This window comes from Neofelis nebulosa, chromosome 8 (genome assembly GCF_028018385.1).
Source record: "Neofelis nebulosa isolate mNeoNeb1 chromosome 8, mNeoNeb1.pri, whole genome shotgun sequence".
Lineage (NCBI taxonomy): Eukaryota > Metazoa > Chordata > Mammalia > Carnivora > Felidae > Neofelis > Neofelis nebulosa.
The window spans coordinates 25,330,007-25,348,652 of NC_080789.1; the positions used below are offsets into that span (position 1 = coordinate 25,330,007).

Genomic DNA, 18,646 nt, shown 5'->3' on the forward strand with positions numbered 1-18,646 from the left:
GAAGCTAGTAGAATTAATCTTTTGAAAATATAAGACATTCAAAACCCATTTAGCTATACAAAGCAAGTTGAAATTCCACTTTTAGAAGTACCTGCTTAAGCAGTCTTGATAGAAGAACTTTAGGATAGATGAACACATGTGGGATAAGAAATGGCAGTGTTAAAGGGTAAGTTTTTCAAAAGTGAAGCCATGACTCTCATACAGATATAAAATAAACATAGGTCAACAATTTTATTTAACTCATTAATTAATGAAGACGTTACAACTTGTTCAAAGGAAAATTCAAAGAACCATACATACAAAGACAAAGAATATTGAATATACTTACAAATAGATGCAAAGCATCTTTCTCAAAAGATGATACCTTTAAAGATGGGAGGCTTCTCCCAGAGGAATAGGACTAATAATCCACTCAAGGCCAGGACACCCATGAAATGGCTCACTTTGAGTCAAAACCAGCCTCTGTCCTGAAGAGCTCTTAAGCCCCTGGAAATAAAGAAAAGTAGTCCCTACCACTGGACTTGCAAAAAGAAGAGATTTTTCTCTTTGTTCTAGAAAAGCATTACTCAGAAAGGTGAGAGAGAATCCTACCTAAAATTACTCAAGGACCCCAAATTTAAACTAAAGTGCTCACTTACAACAAAACAAAACACTATTGCAACAATAGTACATTTTAAAACAATGGGAATATTTTAAGACCTTCTTTCACTTGGCTTTTAAAATGAGGTTACTTTATTAGCAATATTTTTAAATACAAAAGTGTTTTGCAATTTATTTGAAAGACCCAGATTATGCTTTTCTCTGCCCTGAAGCAGTTTCTGCATTCTTTTATGCAGATAGGTAGGTTTGGGGAGGTTGGTTTTTTGTTTGTTTGTTTGTTTTTGCTTTTTTGTTTTTTGGGTTTTTTTGCTTTCTTTTGTCTTGGTACGTTGAAAGATAACCCACAAAACTTGATTTTTAGTTCTTAGTTCTAGCTGTAATACTATTAAAAAAAGATATGCTGAACCACATCTTTGAGTAATCTTGGAATAAATGCCCACAATTTGGAGTACACAAAGTTGGTAGCATTTGGAAATTTTATGTGTCTTATATGTATGTTTCTGAATACTCCTGATTTTTTATGGTAAAGAACATGCACAATGGCACAAATAAACTGCCACTTAGATATACAAATCACAGTTTGGGGGCTTATGGAATTTTGTACATGAAAAAATGGAAATAACCCAGCAACCTGAATCTCAAAATGTATCTGAATCAGGTTATGCAGTGTTCTCCTTAACCATTCTCCATAACCTAAATTAATACTGACTATAAAAACCATCACACTATGTGTTATTACTATCCCTACCACATCACATCTAATAGAGTAAATAACATAAAAGAGGTGCTATCCACAAAGAGCAAATGTTTAATTAGACTTCATTTACATTCCTGTTATCATCTCCATTTGTAAATTTATTCACTGGAGTTTGATAAGTAAAACTTGCAGTGGCCCAGAGATGCCCCTAGGAGGCATCAGAATTTTCAGTGCTCAGAGAGGTTTTACATTGAACCAAGGAGATTTTAAAAGTATTCTCCATCTCAACGTACCCTAAACTTTTTCAAGCCAGGTGAGGGAAATGGGGGGCCAATCTTCCTGTATTCCCCTATCTCCAAAACTGCGAGGCTTCTCCCAGAGGAATAGGACTAATAATCCACTCAAGGCCAGAACACCCATGAAATGGCTCACTTTGAGTCCAAAATAGCTTCTGTCCTGAAGAGCTCTTCAAGGACAAATTGATTTGGAACACAGCTATTTTATTTTATGTTTTTAATTTTTTTAAATATTTATTTATTTTTGAGAGACAGAGAGAGACAGAGCATGAGCAGGGGAGGGGCAGAGAGAATGGAAGACACAGACTCTGAAGCAGGCTCCAGGCTCTGAGCTGTCAGCACAGAGCCTGTTGCGGGGCTCAAACTCACACACCGCAAGTTCACGACCCGAGCTGAAGTCGGACGCCGACTGAGACACCCAGGCGCGCCCTGGAACACAGCTATTTTATTTAGGTAACACCCTCAAGGGACTTGGCCAAAGCAGATCTCTCAAAATCCTATTCCCCAGGGTTTTATCCTAGCATAGGTTAGGGATTAAGATGAAGACTCATAACGGACTGCCAGAATTCAAATACAACAGCTCCACCACTTCCTGGCTTTTGTAACCTTAGGCAAGTCATCTAAACTCTTCAAACTTCAGTTTCCTTTGTGAAATGGCAATAATAATTGTACTCACCTTATAGGGTTCTTGTGTACATCCATTGAGTTAATGCTTATATAATGAACCAGAGCAGTGCCCAGTACATAGTGCTACTCAATATTAGCTTCTACCACTACTATTGATGTTATTATCTTATTATTTATCCTCCTCATCATTATTGTTATTATTACTCTCATTTCCGTCCATGACTGACCCGTGTTCCTTAAGCTTACAGATCTCCCAGAGCAACTATTGATGACTACTATAGATAAAAACATATTTACGAACATGCCTTGCCCAGTTGTGAACTACTATATACCTTATAGGAAGCACTCTAGACAAACCTGAATGTGTTTCAATCCTACTCTACACAAAATACTGTTTTGTGACAAACAACTGAAAGTATCCCGTTCCCACTTTAAATGTTTTTTTATTAATGTTTATTTTTTTGAGGGGGGGGGGAGAAAGAGAGAGAAAGAGTGGGGGGAGGGGCAGAGAGAGAGGGAGACACAGGATCTGAAGCAGGCTTCAGGCTCTGAGCTGTCAGCACAGATTATGACCTGAGCTGAAGCCGGACGCTTAACTGACTGAGCAACCCAGGTGCCCCTTCCCATTCCCACTTTAAATGCATAATTGGTACCCTGCTTTTCTTGGCAAGTTTATGAAATGGAAGTAAATTCAATAACTAAGGTTCTCAATGTGCCCTTAAAATATATTTCCTGAATGGAAAAAATTAACACATATTTATTGAAAACATATTCTATGCCAGTTACTAGAGATTCAAAGAAATTTAACCCACTGGTTCTTTTCCTGCAAGGGCTTACAATCTAGTGGAGAGAGGCAGATAAACACATGATTACCATGCAGTGCACTAAATGCAATTTTCTTGAGAAATTACATTGGCTCCATTCATGCTTTTTTCCAGTTCTATCAGCCAGAACAAGATTCTTGGCAAGATAGTGAATATAGGCATAGTTTGTCTTTAGCTCCTTCCCTTAAGACATTCCCTTTCCCTCCATCAGGAAGCCAGTTCGTTCTCTATCTAGGCAACTCTGAGTCCAGTTCTGGGATTGAGAACCAATGGTTATAATCCCAGCTGATATGTTTGTTACTAATACTTAAGGATTTGCCCCTTCTGAGCATAAGTACATTGTTATGGGCTCCTGGACCTACAACCCCATTTAAAAGCTAAGAATTGCAGGCAACTGGCTAACTGAAAAGAGAGAAGTCTCAAAGTACTGGCCAATTTTCATTCTTTAAACATATTTTTTTCTGCTCTATACCTATCTTTATTTTATTGCCCATACTTTCTCACAAGAGCTGTTTTCTCTAGTGTCCAACTTCAGACCAATGAATAGATTGTAAAACTTTTTCTTTTTTTTTTTTGCATTTTTTTTTCAGTATATGAAATTTATTGTGAAATTGGTTTCCATACAACACCCAGTGCTCATCCCAAAAGGTGCCCTTGTAAAACTTTTTCAATTCGTTGCATTCTTGCTATATGTATTATTGGGCAAGAGTTTGGAACCAGCCTTCAACCTCTTTTGCCCCATTCTGACAGAATGTTTCAAGCCCCCTTTTCCACCAAATTCAATTATTATGCTTCATATTCACCATAGAACTCCCACATCTTCTGTTAAATTAAAACATGCAAACCTTTAATGGGGAAAAGGAATATTTTATTTGTTAATGAAAAGACATGTTTCCTGACAATACTCTCTATTCAAAGGTTTGTGCTGTAGCATTGTTGCCCATGTTTTTGTCCTGTATTAGAGGAGCAGGTTCTAACAGGCTAGCCCATTATTAGAATTTATCTCTTTTCATGCATAAGAAGTTCATTCTTTTCAAAGTTAATCCTTTTCTTTAAAAGGGACATACTATCTCTTTATAAATTAATCAGTTTTTGCCTTCACATTTTGTCTTAAATTGCTGCATAGCATTATTCTACTTCTAAATCATTTGTCATAGCTAAATGGAGTTCCATGAATTGCTGCAGCTGCCTTTAAGTGGGCATTTTCCTTTGGTTCATAGAGTAGGCACTGTTTGCATTCTCTTTTCACAAACATTTTTTAAAGTTCCAATGACAGTATAATAGAAGACTCATTTTTCCATCAAAATTCAAAATTGAATGGTAAAAATGAAAATAAAATCATGTATATGTAAACAATAATGGCACAATAGCACAAGGAAATTACTTAATTTATGAAATTGAAGAATTTCTGAATACTTAGCTGTAAAGTCTCCTCCCCTTCCCCCCCACTAACTTTCATTGTAATTTTTAGCAGGACACGAACAACAGCTGTTCCTTTCTTTCTTGGAAAGCAGTTGGGAAGCAAATTTTATCAGGCATTCCTAAAAGAATTCAATTAATATGAGTCCTCTAAAGAATTTACCAGATTGATTTTTTGCTTTGGTAATTTCCATTATGGTGAATGTCTGTAGTAAGCATCACTAGATGATGAAATGTATCTTTATTTAAAAGGCAGGAGCTAGGATGATATTTAGTCTATGATATCTTTAGTCACAAGCAATGGGGGAAATGAGGCAGGGGAGGAGAACAGGAGGAGAAAAATAAAAAAGAACAGAATTTATGTTAGCTTAGGTATAGTCAGTATCAACAAATGAAAGTCTGTCTTCAGAGATTATTAACATTTATTTACCTTTTCCTTTGTGTCACAAGAAGTGCTGCAGGAATGAAGACATACATACTTTCTTTGCTCTCCCTTGTTTGGTTTTCAGATGATCTGGAAATGTTCTGCATTGGTGAGATAATAAGACCCAGCCACATGAGTCTTCTTTAGTAGTTCAGTATTCTGAACACAGAGAAGCAGGCCTTAAAATCATAGAACCCATGGGGCGCCTGGGTGGCTCAGTCGGTTAATCGTCCGACTTCAGCTCAGGTCACCATCTCGCGGTCTGTGATGAGTTCGAGCCCCGCATTGGGCTCTGGGCTGATGGCTCAGAGCCTGGAGCCTGCTTCCGATTCTGTGTCTCCTTCTCTCTCTGACCCTCCCCCGTTCATCCTCTGCCTCTCTCTGTCTCAAAAATAAATAAACGTTAAAAAAAAAAATCATAGAACCCTAAGTCTGGTAGGACCCTAAAAGTTGTCTAAGGCAATCTCCCATCTAATGGTTAAATGTTTTACGACATCTTGATAAGTGATTGTCCAACCCATTTGCCTGACACTACCAGTCATCCAATTCTCACAACCTCTTGCTGTGGCCAACTTCCTCAATTCCATGGCTGCAGACTACTAGAAGGCTTTCTGCCTCAAAAGCAACAATGAAGAAGCAGCTTTTTTTTTTTTTTTCAACGTTTTTTTATTTTTTTTATTTTTGGGACAGAGAGAGACAGAGCATGAACGGGGGAGGGGCAGAGAGAGAGGGAGACACAGAATCGGAAACAGGCTCCAGGCTCCGAGCCATCGGCCCAGAGCCTGACGCGGGGCTCGAACTCACGGACCGCGAGATCGTGACCTGGCTGAAGTCGGACGCTTAACCGACTGCGCCACCCAGGCGCCCGAAGAAGCAGCTTTTCTAAGCAAGACTGTCTGTCTTATAGGGATGGATTTGAAAGATAATAATTTCCTCATTTTGCCCCCACCCAGATTCCTATATTTTGAGCCTCAAATATGTAGAAACTGTATTTTCTCTCCTTATCTTTTTGGCTCTAATATATATTTGTCACTGAAGTGCATAGCTACTAATGAGCATTCTGTTCCAATAATTGCTCAAATTACTTGTTCAAAGTTTGCATGAGTCCTTCCCTATAAGTATGCTAAAAATTACTTGCAAATAGATTAATATTAGTAACAAATAAGTAATATTAGATACAAGTAGGAAATTTTTTAATGTTTATTTTCTTTAAGAGAGAGAGAACATGAGGAAGGGGCAGAGAGAGAAGGAGAGAAAGAACCCCAAGCAGGCTCTGCACTAACAGTGGGGCTCAATCCTTGGGATCATAACCTGAGCTGAAATAAAGAGTTGGATGCTTAACTGACTGAACCACCCAGGCGTCCCAGTAGGAAAAATTTTGACATTAATAGAATAAAGTACTTAGTATAAGGGAGGAAGTTATGAAATGCATAGAATATCCAAAATGCCAAGGAATATTTCTTATATAATTAGGAGTTATAAATTTGTTATTAAAGTCAATTTCTCCTTTTCCAATTAGACAGCCAGACATCACTCTTCTTCAACTAAACCTTAAGTACATAATCCCATTTTCCTGCCCTTTATCTAATTCATGTTTGTGACCAAACAAGAGCCATGTTTAACTTGTTACTAAAGATTCCTTTTTGGTTTTTTTTCTTTTCTTTCAATAAAGACCTAGTTTTACTTGCACATTTTTCACAAGCATCAAATAGTGGGTGATCTTTCAAGCTTGAACAGTAACAGTTGTATTGCTGAGGAAGGACTTCTTGTTTCAGATGGTCTAGGTAATGATTTACAGCTATTTTTGGTAATTCTCAAAATGACAGCTCCTTGAATTTTTCTGTGTGCAGAAAAATTTGCTAAGCTGGCATTTTTCAGACCCTGGGAGGTTCATCCCAATTCTCAGCATGTGGGAGCAAGGGAATGCTCTGAAATCCTTACTCCAGAGGGAATTGACCTGCCCCCATTATCTTGTAATACATGTGAATGTTTGATGAGGTTTCCCTATATGTCTGTGGCCTCCTGAGGCCTGGAATTTGTGGGCCAGGGCTAACCTATCAGCTGGGTGAAATTACTTATAAGTCTGGGGCATTCCAAGATCAAACCTGATAAATTGACCTATAACGATAGTTTGGTTCTTCCAAAGAGAATGAACAATACTTTGTAGCATCTATCTTTATATAGTACTTAGTAAGTGGTTGTTTAAAAGTAGAAAGGATGCTAAAAAGCAATAATATAAGAATTAACAACCTTGAAAAATTTTGAACATTATCAGAAAAGATATGTGAGTTGTGAGTGCCACTGACTGTTGGAAAGCATAAGCTGGGGTAAAAAAATATACAGTAAAACCTTGGATTGTGAGTAACTTGTTTTGTGAGTGTTCTGCAAGAGAAGCAAACATTTCTAAGAAATTTTAACTTGATAAACGACCAATGTCTTGCAGTATGAGTAGTACATGATGCCGAACATCACATGATCACAACTGAGCCAATGGTTCTTGAAAGTTGCTTTGATATACAAGTGCTTTGGATTACAAGCATGTTTCTGGAACGAATTATGCTCTCAAACCAAGGTTTTACTGTATATATATGTATAAAATGACCACACACACACACACACACACACACACATAAATATATATATATATTTTTGTATATATATATATACTATAAGAAATACTATAAGAAATAGTAAAAGAGGAAGGGGAAGAAAGAACACAACAGACAAGATAAGAATGAGGTAGAAAGTTTTTTTTTTTAAAGAAGAAAAGAAGTGTATTTAATATACCTTTTAATCATTTCCTTACACAAAAATTTTCATAGATCTTCAGTACCTACAGGGTAAATTCCAGCACCCTAAGCTAATATTTAATGTGCTTCATGATCTATATAGAACCAATCCCCCAACACATGCCCTCTTTATTTACTGACTTTTTTTCTAGAATATTCCTTTGGGATTCTTATCTTCTTGTCCTTGTCTCTAAGGAAAATCCTATGTGTTCTTTAAGACACAGCCTCAAGGACTAAGAAGTTTTACACAAATAGCATTTGTTGATGTTGGTCTTTACCATATTTATGTTAGTTAGACTTAACATTTTCTAAAATGCCCCCCTCAGATAGTACTCCATATAACAGCAGTGGTGAATTAGGGATGGTTTATTCTAGGAATTCTGACTCTAATGCCATTAAATATTTGTATCCTAGATGTTTTGTGTGTAGTATTTTTTTAAAAATAGGTTATAGAACTTAGGGAATTAATTATAAAACTACTCTTCTCGTTATTTTCATTATGCTACCGACTTCTGCCAGCTATATAAGTATATCTTCACTTTACCAAAATCTTCAACTTTGAGAGATTTTTCTTTCTCAGTTTTTCCAAAGACTCCATTTTGCTTGAAATCAACATCTAGCACAAGTAAACAAAGAACTGTCCAGGTTTACTAAGAGCCTTTAGCGAATCTTACCACACCAAAGTTATATAATAAAGAGTTTCTGTTTTTCATCGTACTAAGGAAGGTTGAATTTAAAAGATTTAATAAAAACAGTAAGACTGGAGGATTTCTATCAGAATATATGAAAAACCAGATTTCCAAGAGCTAGGATAAAAAGACCACACTCTTATAGAGCAGTAAAAATTGAATTCCTACAGATTCCAAACTGAAGTGCAAATTTGTCTTTAGAATTTACCTGAATGTGTGAATGGAGATGTATCTTACTTACCAACATGGAGATGTGAACTCCATGGAACTTCACATGTAAACAGCTCCTAGCAGAGATAGTCACAAAGAGAAGCCCAAGAAAATAGGTGACTGTAACTCAGCTCACACTTGGGCTTTCCAGTACCCAAATCAGTAAATTGAATCTATAACACTAGTTCCGTTTCTATAAGGAAAATCAACAAAAATTTTTGCATCATCATACTCTAAGGAGCTAATCCCACCCTCTTAAAAAAAGTTATATTCTTTAATTAATCCCTAAGAACTAAAAGAGCAGCTATAATTAATTTTCACTAACTAAAAAAACTTACATTATAATACAAAGAAATGAAATTTAGCAACATGGCCATCAAAATCATTATTTATTAAATTTTCCAGACTATAACACTTAGGTTTCATACGGATCATTCACAAGGAGTCTTCAGTCCTCCATGCCTATATAATTCCTTGAACTTTTTGTGAGCATAATGTCTGTAGTAATCATATCACACACTTGGATAATGCATAATCCAGAATGCCTCTACCAGTGAAGAGGCACTAAGAGAATTAAAAAACAAAGGGGCTCCTGGGTAAGAAAACACAACTTACTCTAGGGTTAAATTAGGTCAGGCATAGTTCATCAATGTATTGGTGTAGCTATTTCCAGATTTGTTGAGCTCTAGGGACTCATTTTGATTCTGCCCACCCCAAGTACATGTCATTTCATGTCATTTTTAGTAGTTCCTTTATCATTGCCATCAAAATATTTTAGCTGTACTGAAATAAACTTTGTTCAGAGATTCTCCGTAGCCTCCTAGCACCACAACTTGATTCATTTTGTTTCCTCTTCCTGGAAAGTCTCTTCCCTTCTGCCTGTCAGAAATACTGCCCATGTTTAAGGACCAGCTTAAAATTCAACCCCCTTCTAAAGCCCCCACAACTGCTAATCTCTGATGACTTCTGCATCTTTTAAATTCTCACATCATTTTGTTTTCTTAGGTATTTATTGTCTTATTTATCTATAATATTTTTATATGTAAATATTTTATCCACCTACATTACACTATTCTGAAACACAAATTATGTTTTGTAATGCTTTGTGTACCAAACATTGCCTAACATATTGCCTATTTTGGTAGTTATATTTGTTGACTGGTTGGTATAATTTATTACTTTCATGCTAATTTACCTTTTCTACTGTTTCTCAAGAAAAAAAACCCTTATAGATCCAAATTTGAAAACCCCATTCTGAGCTACTTTACAAAACTCTCATTTGTACAGTCATGACATCACATGTCAGTAAGTGCATGTTGGTACTGGAATTCATGGCAACAGTTACTAGGGAGTATTCAAAATGATCCAAGATATTAATTTTTAGAAATTATTGGTGAGATTATACAAACAATATTAAAATCCTCATAAAACTCTCAGATCCTAAAGAATTCTACTAAAGTATTCCTCCCTGTGAGAAACACTATTTTAATAAATCCTCGACTACTCTGAATTGTAGGATGAAAAGAAAATTTTATGGTAATTATGACAAAATATATTCAAAGTCTTAAACAACTATATATACATACACACACACACACACACACACATATGTCTGTTTTTTTATAAAGTTTTTTATTTTATTTATTTATTTTTATTTTAGAGAGAGAGAGACAACACACAAACGGGAGAGATGAGCAGAGGGAGAGAGAGTCCTAAACAGGCTCCACACTCAGCATGGGGCCCAACTCAGGGCTCAATCCCACAATCCTGGGATCATGACCTGAGCTGAAATCAAGAGTCAGACACTCAACTGACTGAGCCACCCAGCTGCCTCAAAAATATATACATTTTTGATTGATCAATTTTACTTCTAGAAAACACATTCCAAACAAAGATGTACACAAACAGTTAGCTACAAGGATATTCATTATAGAATTAAAATATATGTAAAAATATTTAAAAACCTAATTAACCAAAAATAGGTGATTGGTAAAATAAGTTGTACACCATACAAGGGAGCCATTAAAATGTGTGTTGTACAAGAATATTTAATGAAATGGAAAGATGTCAATATTTTGTTATATGAGAAAAGAATTACATAATTATATTTTAAAGTACTAGAAATATAAACTTCAAATGTTGATTATGATTATGATATGAGATAATCATATTTACAAATTTCCAAATTTTCTATAGTGAGGATGTAGTACTCTTGTGTAAAGAATTTAAAAATGTTAAGGCATTAAAAATTTAAGTAAATATCTAGCCAGTACCTAAGAATTGCACATTAGGGTCACATAATTTACAGCCAAGAAAAATATATTATGTAACCTTTTGAATTAATCACAAGACAAACCAAAGAAAGGATCTCCCATCTTGATGGCTTTTTTAGGGAAGTGTATGAACATCATATTGCTAAAGCCAACCAATGAGATAAGACTATGGGAAGAATATTCCTTCCCAGCATTGTTTGTGCCTCACAGCTCTTACTTATTTTTGTTTGTAGGTCCATGGGAAGTGTATGTGTAAGCACAACACAGCAGGCACCCACTGCCAACACTGTGCACCATTATACAATGACCGCCCCTGGGAGGCAGCTGATGGCAAAACAGGATCTCCTAAAGAGTGCAGAAGTGAGTACCAAGCCCACAAGACTAAAAGCCTTCTTTGTAAAGTAAACTTATCTCTGGACTCCTTGGTCTCTAGAAATACAACATAAAGTGGTGGATGACAGGCACTGTAACCGACACAAATATAGCCCATATCACTGCCCACTAAAACCTCCACCATTGGAAACAAATGCTGTTTGCAAAGTTGCCAATATGACTATTTTACCAACAACGTGTTGCCCAATGCTTGGATGCTTTGCAGAATCTAAGCACCCTTCTTGAGAAGTTGACATAATAAAAACATAGCTAGACACAAGAGCAACAGGAGGATTATGGCATACAATTACCCTCACAGCTGAAATATTGAATTATAACCATGAAAATAGCTATCTCCAGTTCGGTTCTCAAAACAAACCTATAAAGCAGATGGTGTTAATCCCATTTTAGAGATCAGGAAATTGAGGCTCAGTAAGATTAAGTAACTTGCCAAAGTTAGTAAATGATTGTCAGGACTTGATCACAGTTCTTCAGACTCCAAATTAAATGTTTGTGTTTTTTTTTTCAGTAATGCCTAATGCCTTTTTTTTCACTTATGATAACTTGAAATGACAGATCAAATTTGAAATTAAGCCAGTTAGTCAAGAACTGGACTACATTACCAAGGCTAACTTGGGAGTTTCAAGATTAGATAAAAGGGTAAAAAAATATGGGAATAAAAACGATTTTTTTTTTTTGCAGTTCAAAATGTTCAGACACATACACATGCCCATAACAATGTTTATACTCACAAACTTCAATTTTACAAGGATTTAAAAGGCAAGCACCGTGGGTAACATTGTGGGAAGTCTCTTCCCATACATAATTTGGAATCATAATTGATTTATTTTAGTTTCTAGGAAAAGTAAAGGATTTCCTCTAGGCATAAATCCTGAATTATCTTATATTATGCTTTTTAAAGATTATGAACCTGGTCAAAATATCATAACAACACATCAAGGAAACAATGAAAAAACAATAGCACAAACATGGGTTGACGTCCACGAAAATGTCTGCATTCTTATTCTAAATCACTCATCAAAAGAATCTAAAGAATTTCTCCTAAATTCCTAGAGTGCCATTCCCGGTCCTTTCCACAGACACCAACTGCGTATCTAAAGACCTGTAGAACACAGAGACTTGTCACGTGGTGCTATTGATATTATAAATGACTTAGAGAAATTGTTACAAAAGAAACAATGTGGGTCTCTTCTCTAAAAAAAATTCAGGCTTCTATAGGAAACTATCTTGTACTCACCAGTACATCAATAGCTAAGGAATAGTACTTCATGAAAGACAAATCAATCTACCTGACAAATTCCTAATCCCTGTCCCCATAAGGTTCCTTCTAGGCTTCTCAGTGAGCATGAATTCAGACCTGTATCTGCAATATGAATTTTCATTTTCAAATAATGCCTGACAATGTGGAGTTTTCTAAGCATGGTCAGGGGACCCACAGTGATGACTCTGGTCCTTGGGAAGCAGCAGGAATAGAAATTGTGAAGTGTTACCATTAAAGGGGGGAGGAAATGGGTAGCCACTCAAATAGTTTTTCCACAATAAATGCCAACCCCAGTTGCTAAGGAAACAGTAACATCTCTGCCTAAGGAGATGGATCTATGCCTTGCTGACTTTCAGGCATATCCCAAAACTTAATTATTTTTTAATTAAAAATTACAAAGAAACACTGGAAGGATACACAAGAAACTGAAAAAAAAAAAAAGTAGTAACCTGTTAAAAATAGGGAGGACAGGATACACAGGGATAGGGATACTAGAGTTCTCATTGTCTGCCTTTTATATACTTTATATGTTTTGAGCATGTACTGTGAAAATATGCACTATTTAAAAAACTAAAAATAAATTTTTAAAAATAACACTATATGTTAATTATATTTGAATTAAAAAGTTAGCAATCAGCTTACCCTATTTTTAACTGCCTGAATATTAGAGAACCTGTTGTTTTATTTTTAATTATTTGGTTTCCTCCCATGCCTTTTCCCCCCCTCAGCCTGCAAGTGCAATGGGCATGCTGATGCCTGTCACTTTGACATTAAGGTGTGGGAGTCATCAGGTAATCGTAGTGGGGGTGTCTGCAATGACTGTCAGCACAACACAGAAGGTCAGCATTGCCAGCGATGTAAGCCAGGCTTCTACCGGGACCTCCGGAGACCTTTTTCTGCTCCAGATGCTTGCAAAAGTAAGTCAACTAGTGGTTACTGAAAAAAAAAAAAAAAAAAAACTTGCTTTGTACAAAAGAGATGAATCTTTCCATCTTTTATATGCTGATCCATGGGAGAGAGGTCATGAAATTCTCAGACAATACACTCACATACACTAGTTCATTTCTTCATTGATAAAAGGCATGAACTTTCAACTTCATAAAAATAATCTCCTTTATCACTCTGCATGAAGTAAAATTTTTTCCCATAGCATCACATTTTGGAAAACTAGATGACCCGAGATAAAAAAAAAAAGGATGCTGAAAGAAAGATATATTTACAATAAATTTTTAAATGTTTTACTTATTTTTGAAAGAGCATCAGTGGGGGAGGGACAGAAGATCTGAAGAGGGCTCTGTGCTTACAGCAGTGAGCCCGATGTGGGGCTTGAACTCAGGAACTGTGAGATCATGACCTGAGTCGAAGTCTGACACTCAACTGACCCAGCCACTCAGGTGCCCTTTAAAAATTTTTTAAGGGGATGCTGGGTGGCTTGGTTTGTAGAACATGTGACTCTTGATCTTGGGATCATGAGTTCAAGCCCCACATTTGGTGCAGAGGTTACCAAGAAAAGTGTTTTCTTTTCTTGTAAAATTATCTTAAGACTAAATATATGAGTAGGACTTAGACAATAAGTGAACTCAAACTGATGAAATAAAGAGTTATTATCTGCACTTGGGTCATTCTAGCTTCATCTCTACAGCAAATGTGAAATCTGAAAAACCACAGGTTTTCATATCATTATGAATATACTTTGGTTGACACTGCCTTACTGTACCCCTGTATTATAGACTAATTTAGAACATAACAATAATCCCCTACCTTCCCCAAAACACCATAAAATGGATTTTGCTTTTTTGTTAGCATAATTCCAAGAAGACGTTTATATGAAAAAAGAGTAGAATTTAAAAGATCTGCTCAATTAATGAGACATTATCTGAAACATGTGACTCTGAAGGGCACAGTCAGAGCTTAAGGAGATGTCCAATGTGGATGAAAAGCTCATCTAACTACATGAGTAGCTATACATCTATCAACTCAGAAATTATTAGACGACAAAAACCACTCAAGACTGTTAATGGAGATTGATGATCATGCATTTCCTTTCCCCACCAAGGACTCCATGTTCTGGCTCAAAAACAGTGACAGGAAGGGAGCAATACAATGGGAAAGAATCATTTAAAATCTTGCCTTTTTTTAATTTAAAGGAAAAAAATTCTATTGCTCTTGAAAAATACATATTTTTAACATCAGACAGGAGATATCTACATGAAATTTGAGTGCTCTTGCTTGTTACAAGCTTTCTCTCTTAAATTGTAGAAGACAGAAGGTGGCACAGCTCACTTTCAACATTGAGCCCAAAATTTAGATTTGCATCTTAATATTTCTCTGAGAATTCCATTTTACTCCTGCTCCTTTCATTTGAATGGGTTTTAAACAGATCTGGAATAGAACCTTTCCCTGATCCTTATGGTTATGTGATCTTATGCCAGCTATTAAAGCTGTTTGGATTTTGATTTTTTTTTCTCCCCATAGGGTGGTAATGAGAATTATATAAAATAAAGTATGTAAACTATTTAGCACATTGCCTTTATAGAAAGCTCTCAAGAAATGGAAACTAGCATTATAATAGCTATTATTGTCCTATAAGATAGAAGGTGGGAAATAATGCTACAGAATTTCTACTCTTTATTGATTTAAAATACTTTATGTCAAAGATAATTACATCTTTAAAATCCACAGTACCTTGGGAAATAAAATAAAGACCCAGCCCCAAGTGCTCAATGAAGGGTCTGCTTATAAAATTGCTTAGACTCACAATATATTCAGTCCTAATACCATTTTCTACAGGATATATTTAAATAGATAGAGCAGTGCCTTGCTGGCTTAGTCTCTAGAACATGCGACTCTTTTTTTTTTTTCTTAATGTTTCTTCACTTTTTTGAGAGAGAGAGAGAGAGAGACAGAGAGAGAGAGAGACAGAGAGCAAGCAGGGGAGGGGCAGAGAGACAGGGAGACAGAATCTGAAGCAGGCTCCAGGCTCTGAACTGTCAGCACAGAGCCTGATGTGGGGCTTGAACCCATGAACTGTGAGATCATGACCTGAACTGAAATTGAACACTTAACCCACTGAGCCACCCAGGTGCCCTGAACATGCTACTTTTAATCTCAGGGTCATGAGTTAGTTCAAGCCCCACGTTGGGTATAGAAATTACTTAAAAATAAAAGTTTAAAAAGAAAAGATATATATTTTAAAATATATAATAGATAGATATGTATATATGTGTATTGCATATCCTCAGACCACTAGTAGAAATGTCTAAAAATGAGAATGTACTAACTACTAAGCAAATAATATAGAAAAGGAATTTATCATTGAGTAACTTAGATAAGGTAACTCTCTTGTTGGACAACAGGCAACATTTTTCTTTTTATTGCTTTTTAAAAAAAGTTTATTTACTCATTTTGAGAGAGAGAGAGAAAGAGAGAAAGCAAGGGAGGGGCAGAGAGAGAGGGGGGAAGAGAATCCCAAGCAGACTCCACACTCAGCTCAGAGCCCGACATGGGACTTGAACTCACAAACATGACATCATGACCTGAGCTGAAATCAAGAGTTGGATGCTTAACTAACTGAGCCACCCAGGCACCCCAATGGGGAACATTTTCAAAGATACTATTAAATAGCATTGATTTGAAACACTATGTTGCACAATGTACTTAACATATATTTGTTCATTCAGACACTCAATGTATATATATTGAGTGCCTATTGAGTGCCAAGAGCTAGGGACACATCAGGGAACTAAACAAAGTTCTTTAACCATTAAAAATAGAAATAGAAAAGGTTTGGGGCACCTGAGTGGCTCAGTCGGTTAGGCATTGGACTTGCGCTCAGGACATGATCTCGCAGTCTGTGAGTCAAGCCTCTCATTAGGCTCAGTGCTGACAGCTCAGAGCCTGGAGCCTGCTTCGGATTCTGTGTCTCCCTCTCTTTCTACTCTTCCCCAGCTTGCACGCACGCGCTCTCTTTCTCTCTCTCTCTCTCTCAAAAATAAATAAACATTAAAAATTTTTTAAAAGAAATATAAAAGGTTTATTGGCAGACCTGGAGCCAAGATAAATACCTTTAAAAATTTTTGTTTTGTTTCTTTTTGTTACTGTGTTGTGTTCAAGCTATGGCTCATATTCTTACAAAATATAAAAAGGTTGCCAGCTCTAGCTTTTTAAATCCTAGAGAGCTTTTTAAATCCTAGAATTTTAAATTCAGTATTTTACAAAAAGATCATGAAAAAGGAGATTAGTTAAAAAGTGACTCCTTGTTAATGATCACTACTTTACTTATACAACTCTTTTAGAGACTTGTACAAAAAAAAAAAAGAATTTACAGGTTTTGGTCCCCAAACTACCAGTTCTATAAAAACATAAGCAAAATGTGAGAATGTAGCTAAAACTAACAACACATAAGAGAGACACAGTCTTTTCACAGTGTTTATTTATGTGAGAATTTGTGTAAAAGTATATATGTCTGTCTTATAGGTGTTTATGTACGCAAATAGTGGTATGTATGTGTGCACATGTATGTTAGATCACGTAAGTATGCTCAGTATTGTGTTAGAGAGTGTGGAGGGAGCTCATAGGAGGAGCATTTAACAAGAGTTGAATGTTTTGGGGTGCCTGAGTGGCTCAGTTGGTTAAGCATCTGACTCTTGGTTTTGGCTCAGGTCATGATCTCATAGTTCGTGAGTTCAAGCCTGCATCAGGCTCTGTGCTGACAGTGTGCAGCCTGCTTGGGATTCTCTCCCTCTCTTTCTGTTCCTTCTCTGCTTGTACTTTCTCTCTCTCTACATAACAAATAAACTTTAAAAAATTAATTAAAAAAACAAGTTGAATGTTTTGAGTTTTGATATAAAACCTGAGGCCTGAAGTTTAATAGGAATCAACAAGCACGGTTAAGTTTATTCCTAGTGGAGAAAACAACCAGAGCCAAAATGGAACAGAAGGACAAAGAACATAACATACTTTGAGAACTGAAAAAAATTCAGAATGGCCATAAAGGCAAGAAAGAGGGAGGAAGGCAACAACACAAAAGGGAATGAGAATAGTAGAAAATATGGGTGGTTGCCTGGTGTCCTCATCTTTGACAGTGAGATGGAGCTGACTGCACTACCCACAAGTGGTTGAAAATCAACCAATAAATATCATTTAGCATAATTTTTCATGGGCCCTACCAAGTTGATATTTATAGGCATTATCTAAGTATTAGAAGACCTAAATAAAGCACCAAAGCCATTTCAGTGAAAACACCATCAAGACCACATTAATACATTTAAAAAAAAAACCCTGAAATATTATGAGGTATTTAGAACATATTTGCCTGACTTACTCAACTCTTTAAGTTGTCATGAGATTCTGAAAGACTGAAAGATAGAAAATACTACTGCTAAGTGAAATTGCTAATCACTCCTAAACAAATACCTTCATAGTATTTAATGCACCAAGTAAGGAAGTTATGAAAATAACTGATACCAATTTAGTCCTTCTAGCGTAATTGTAGGTGGTAGATGGATTAGTAGGGAAGATCCATATTTCCTTCTTTCCTTCTCCGGACAGCCCCCTGATCCACTGATTAGACAACTGAGGAAAGCATATCCCCATTCATTTTATGGCTATTCTGGCATATGTTTGGGACAAGATATCTGTGTCAACTTCCCTAGCATGGATTTCTTTACCGGCACCTTCTTCCAGAATATTATTCTTTCTGTTCTTCTCTCACCTTTTCTGAACCAGGGGGAACTCCCAATACTTATTCGTACATCCAGTTCTTTTCTCTACCTTCATACTCTCTGTAATATATTGTTTGATTGTCAACATGTTTGGTAGAGTTTTCATTTTTTTATCTAGTAATATTTTCATATCATTGACCATCTCCTTAACAGATGTGTCTATGTACCACCTTCAGAGTTATTAACTTTGACAAAGTTTATGATAAATTTACTAATATGATAACATTTACTAACGTTACAGTGTACCAGATTTCATGCTAGATGCTGATAGAGATATTGCTGTAACTAGAACTTTCCCCCCATTAGTTCCTACTTTTCTGAGGAAGGTAGTATCAAGAAAACAAGTCAATATTATGATATGATATTAAAAAATTTAAACTATCTCAGTGTGTGCTTATATCAACATGTACAATGTTATTCA

At 36.1% G+C, this 18,646-nt stretch overlaps 1 protein-coding gene across 2 annotated transcripts in view; it reads left to right on the forward strand.

Moving 5' to 3' along the window:
* Positions 1 to 18,646, forward strand: part of NTN4 (netrin 4) — a 126,116-nt gene that overhangs the window by 72,380 nt on the left and 35,090 nt on the right. For both annotated transcript variants that reach the window (XM_058741728.1, XM_058741729.1), the window contains exons 4-5: positions 11,082 to 11,208; positions 13,231 to 13,419. In XM_058741728.1, coding sequence (XP_058597711.1) covers positions 11,082 to 11,208; positions 13,231 to 13,419 — 316 coding nt within the window. The remainder of the gene's footprint in view (positions 1 to 11,081; positions 11,209 to 13,230; positions 13,420 to 18,646) is intronic.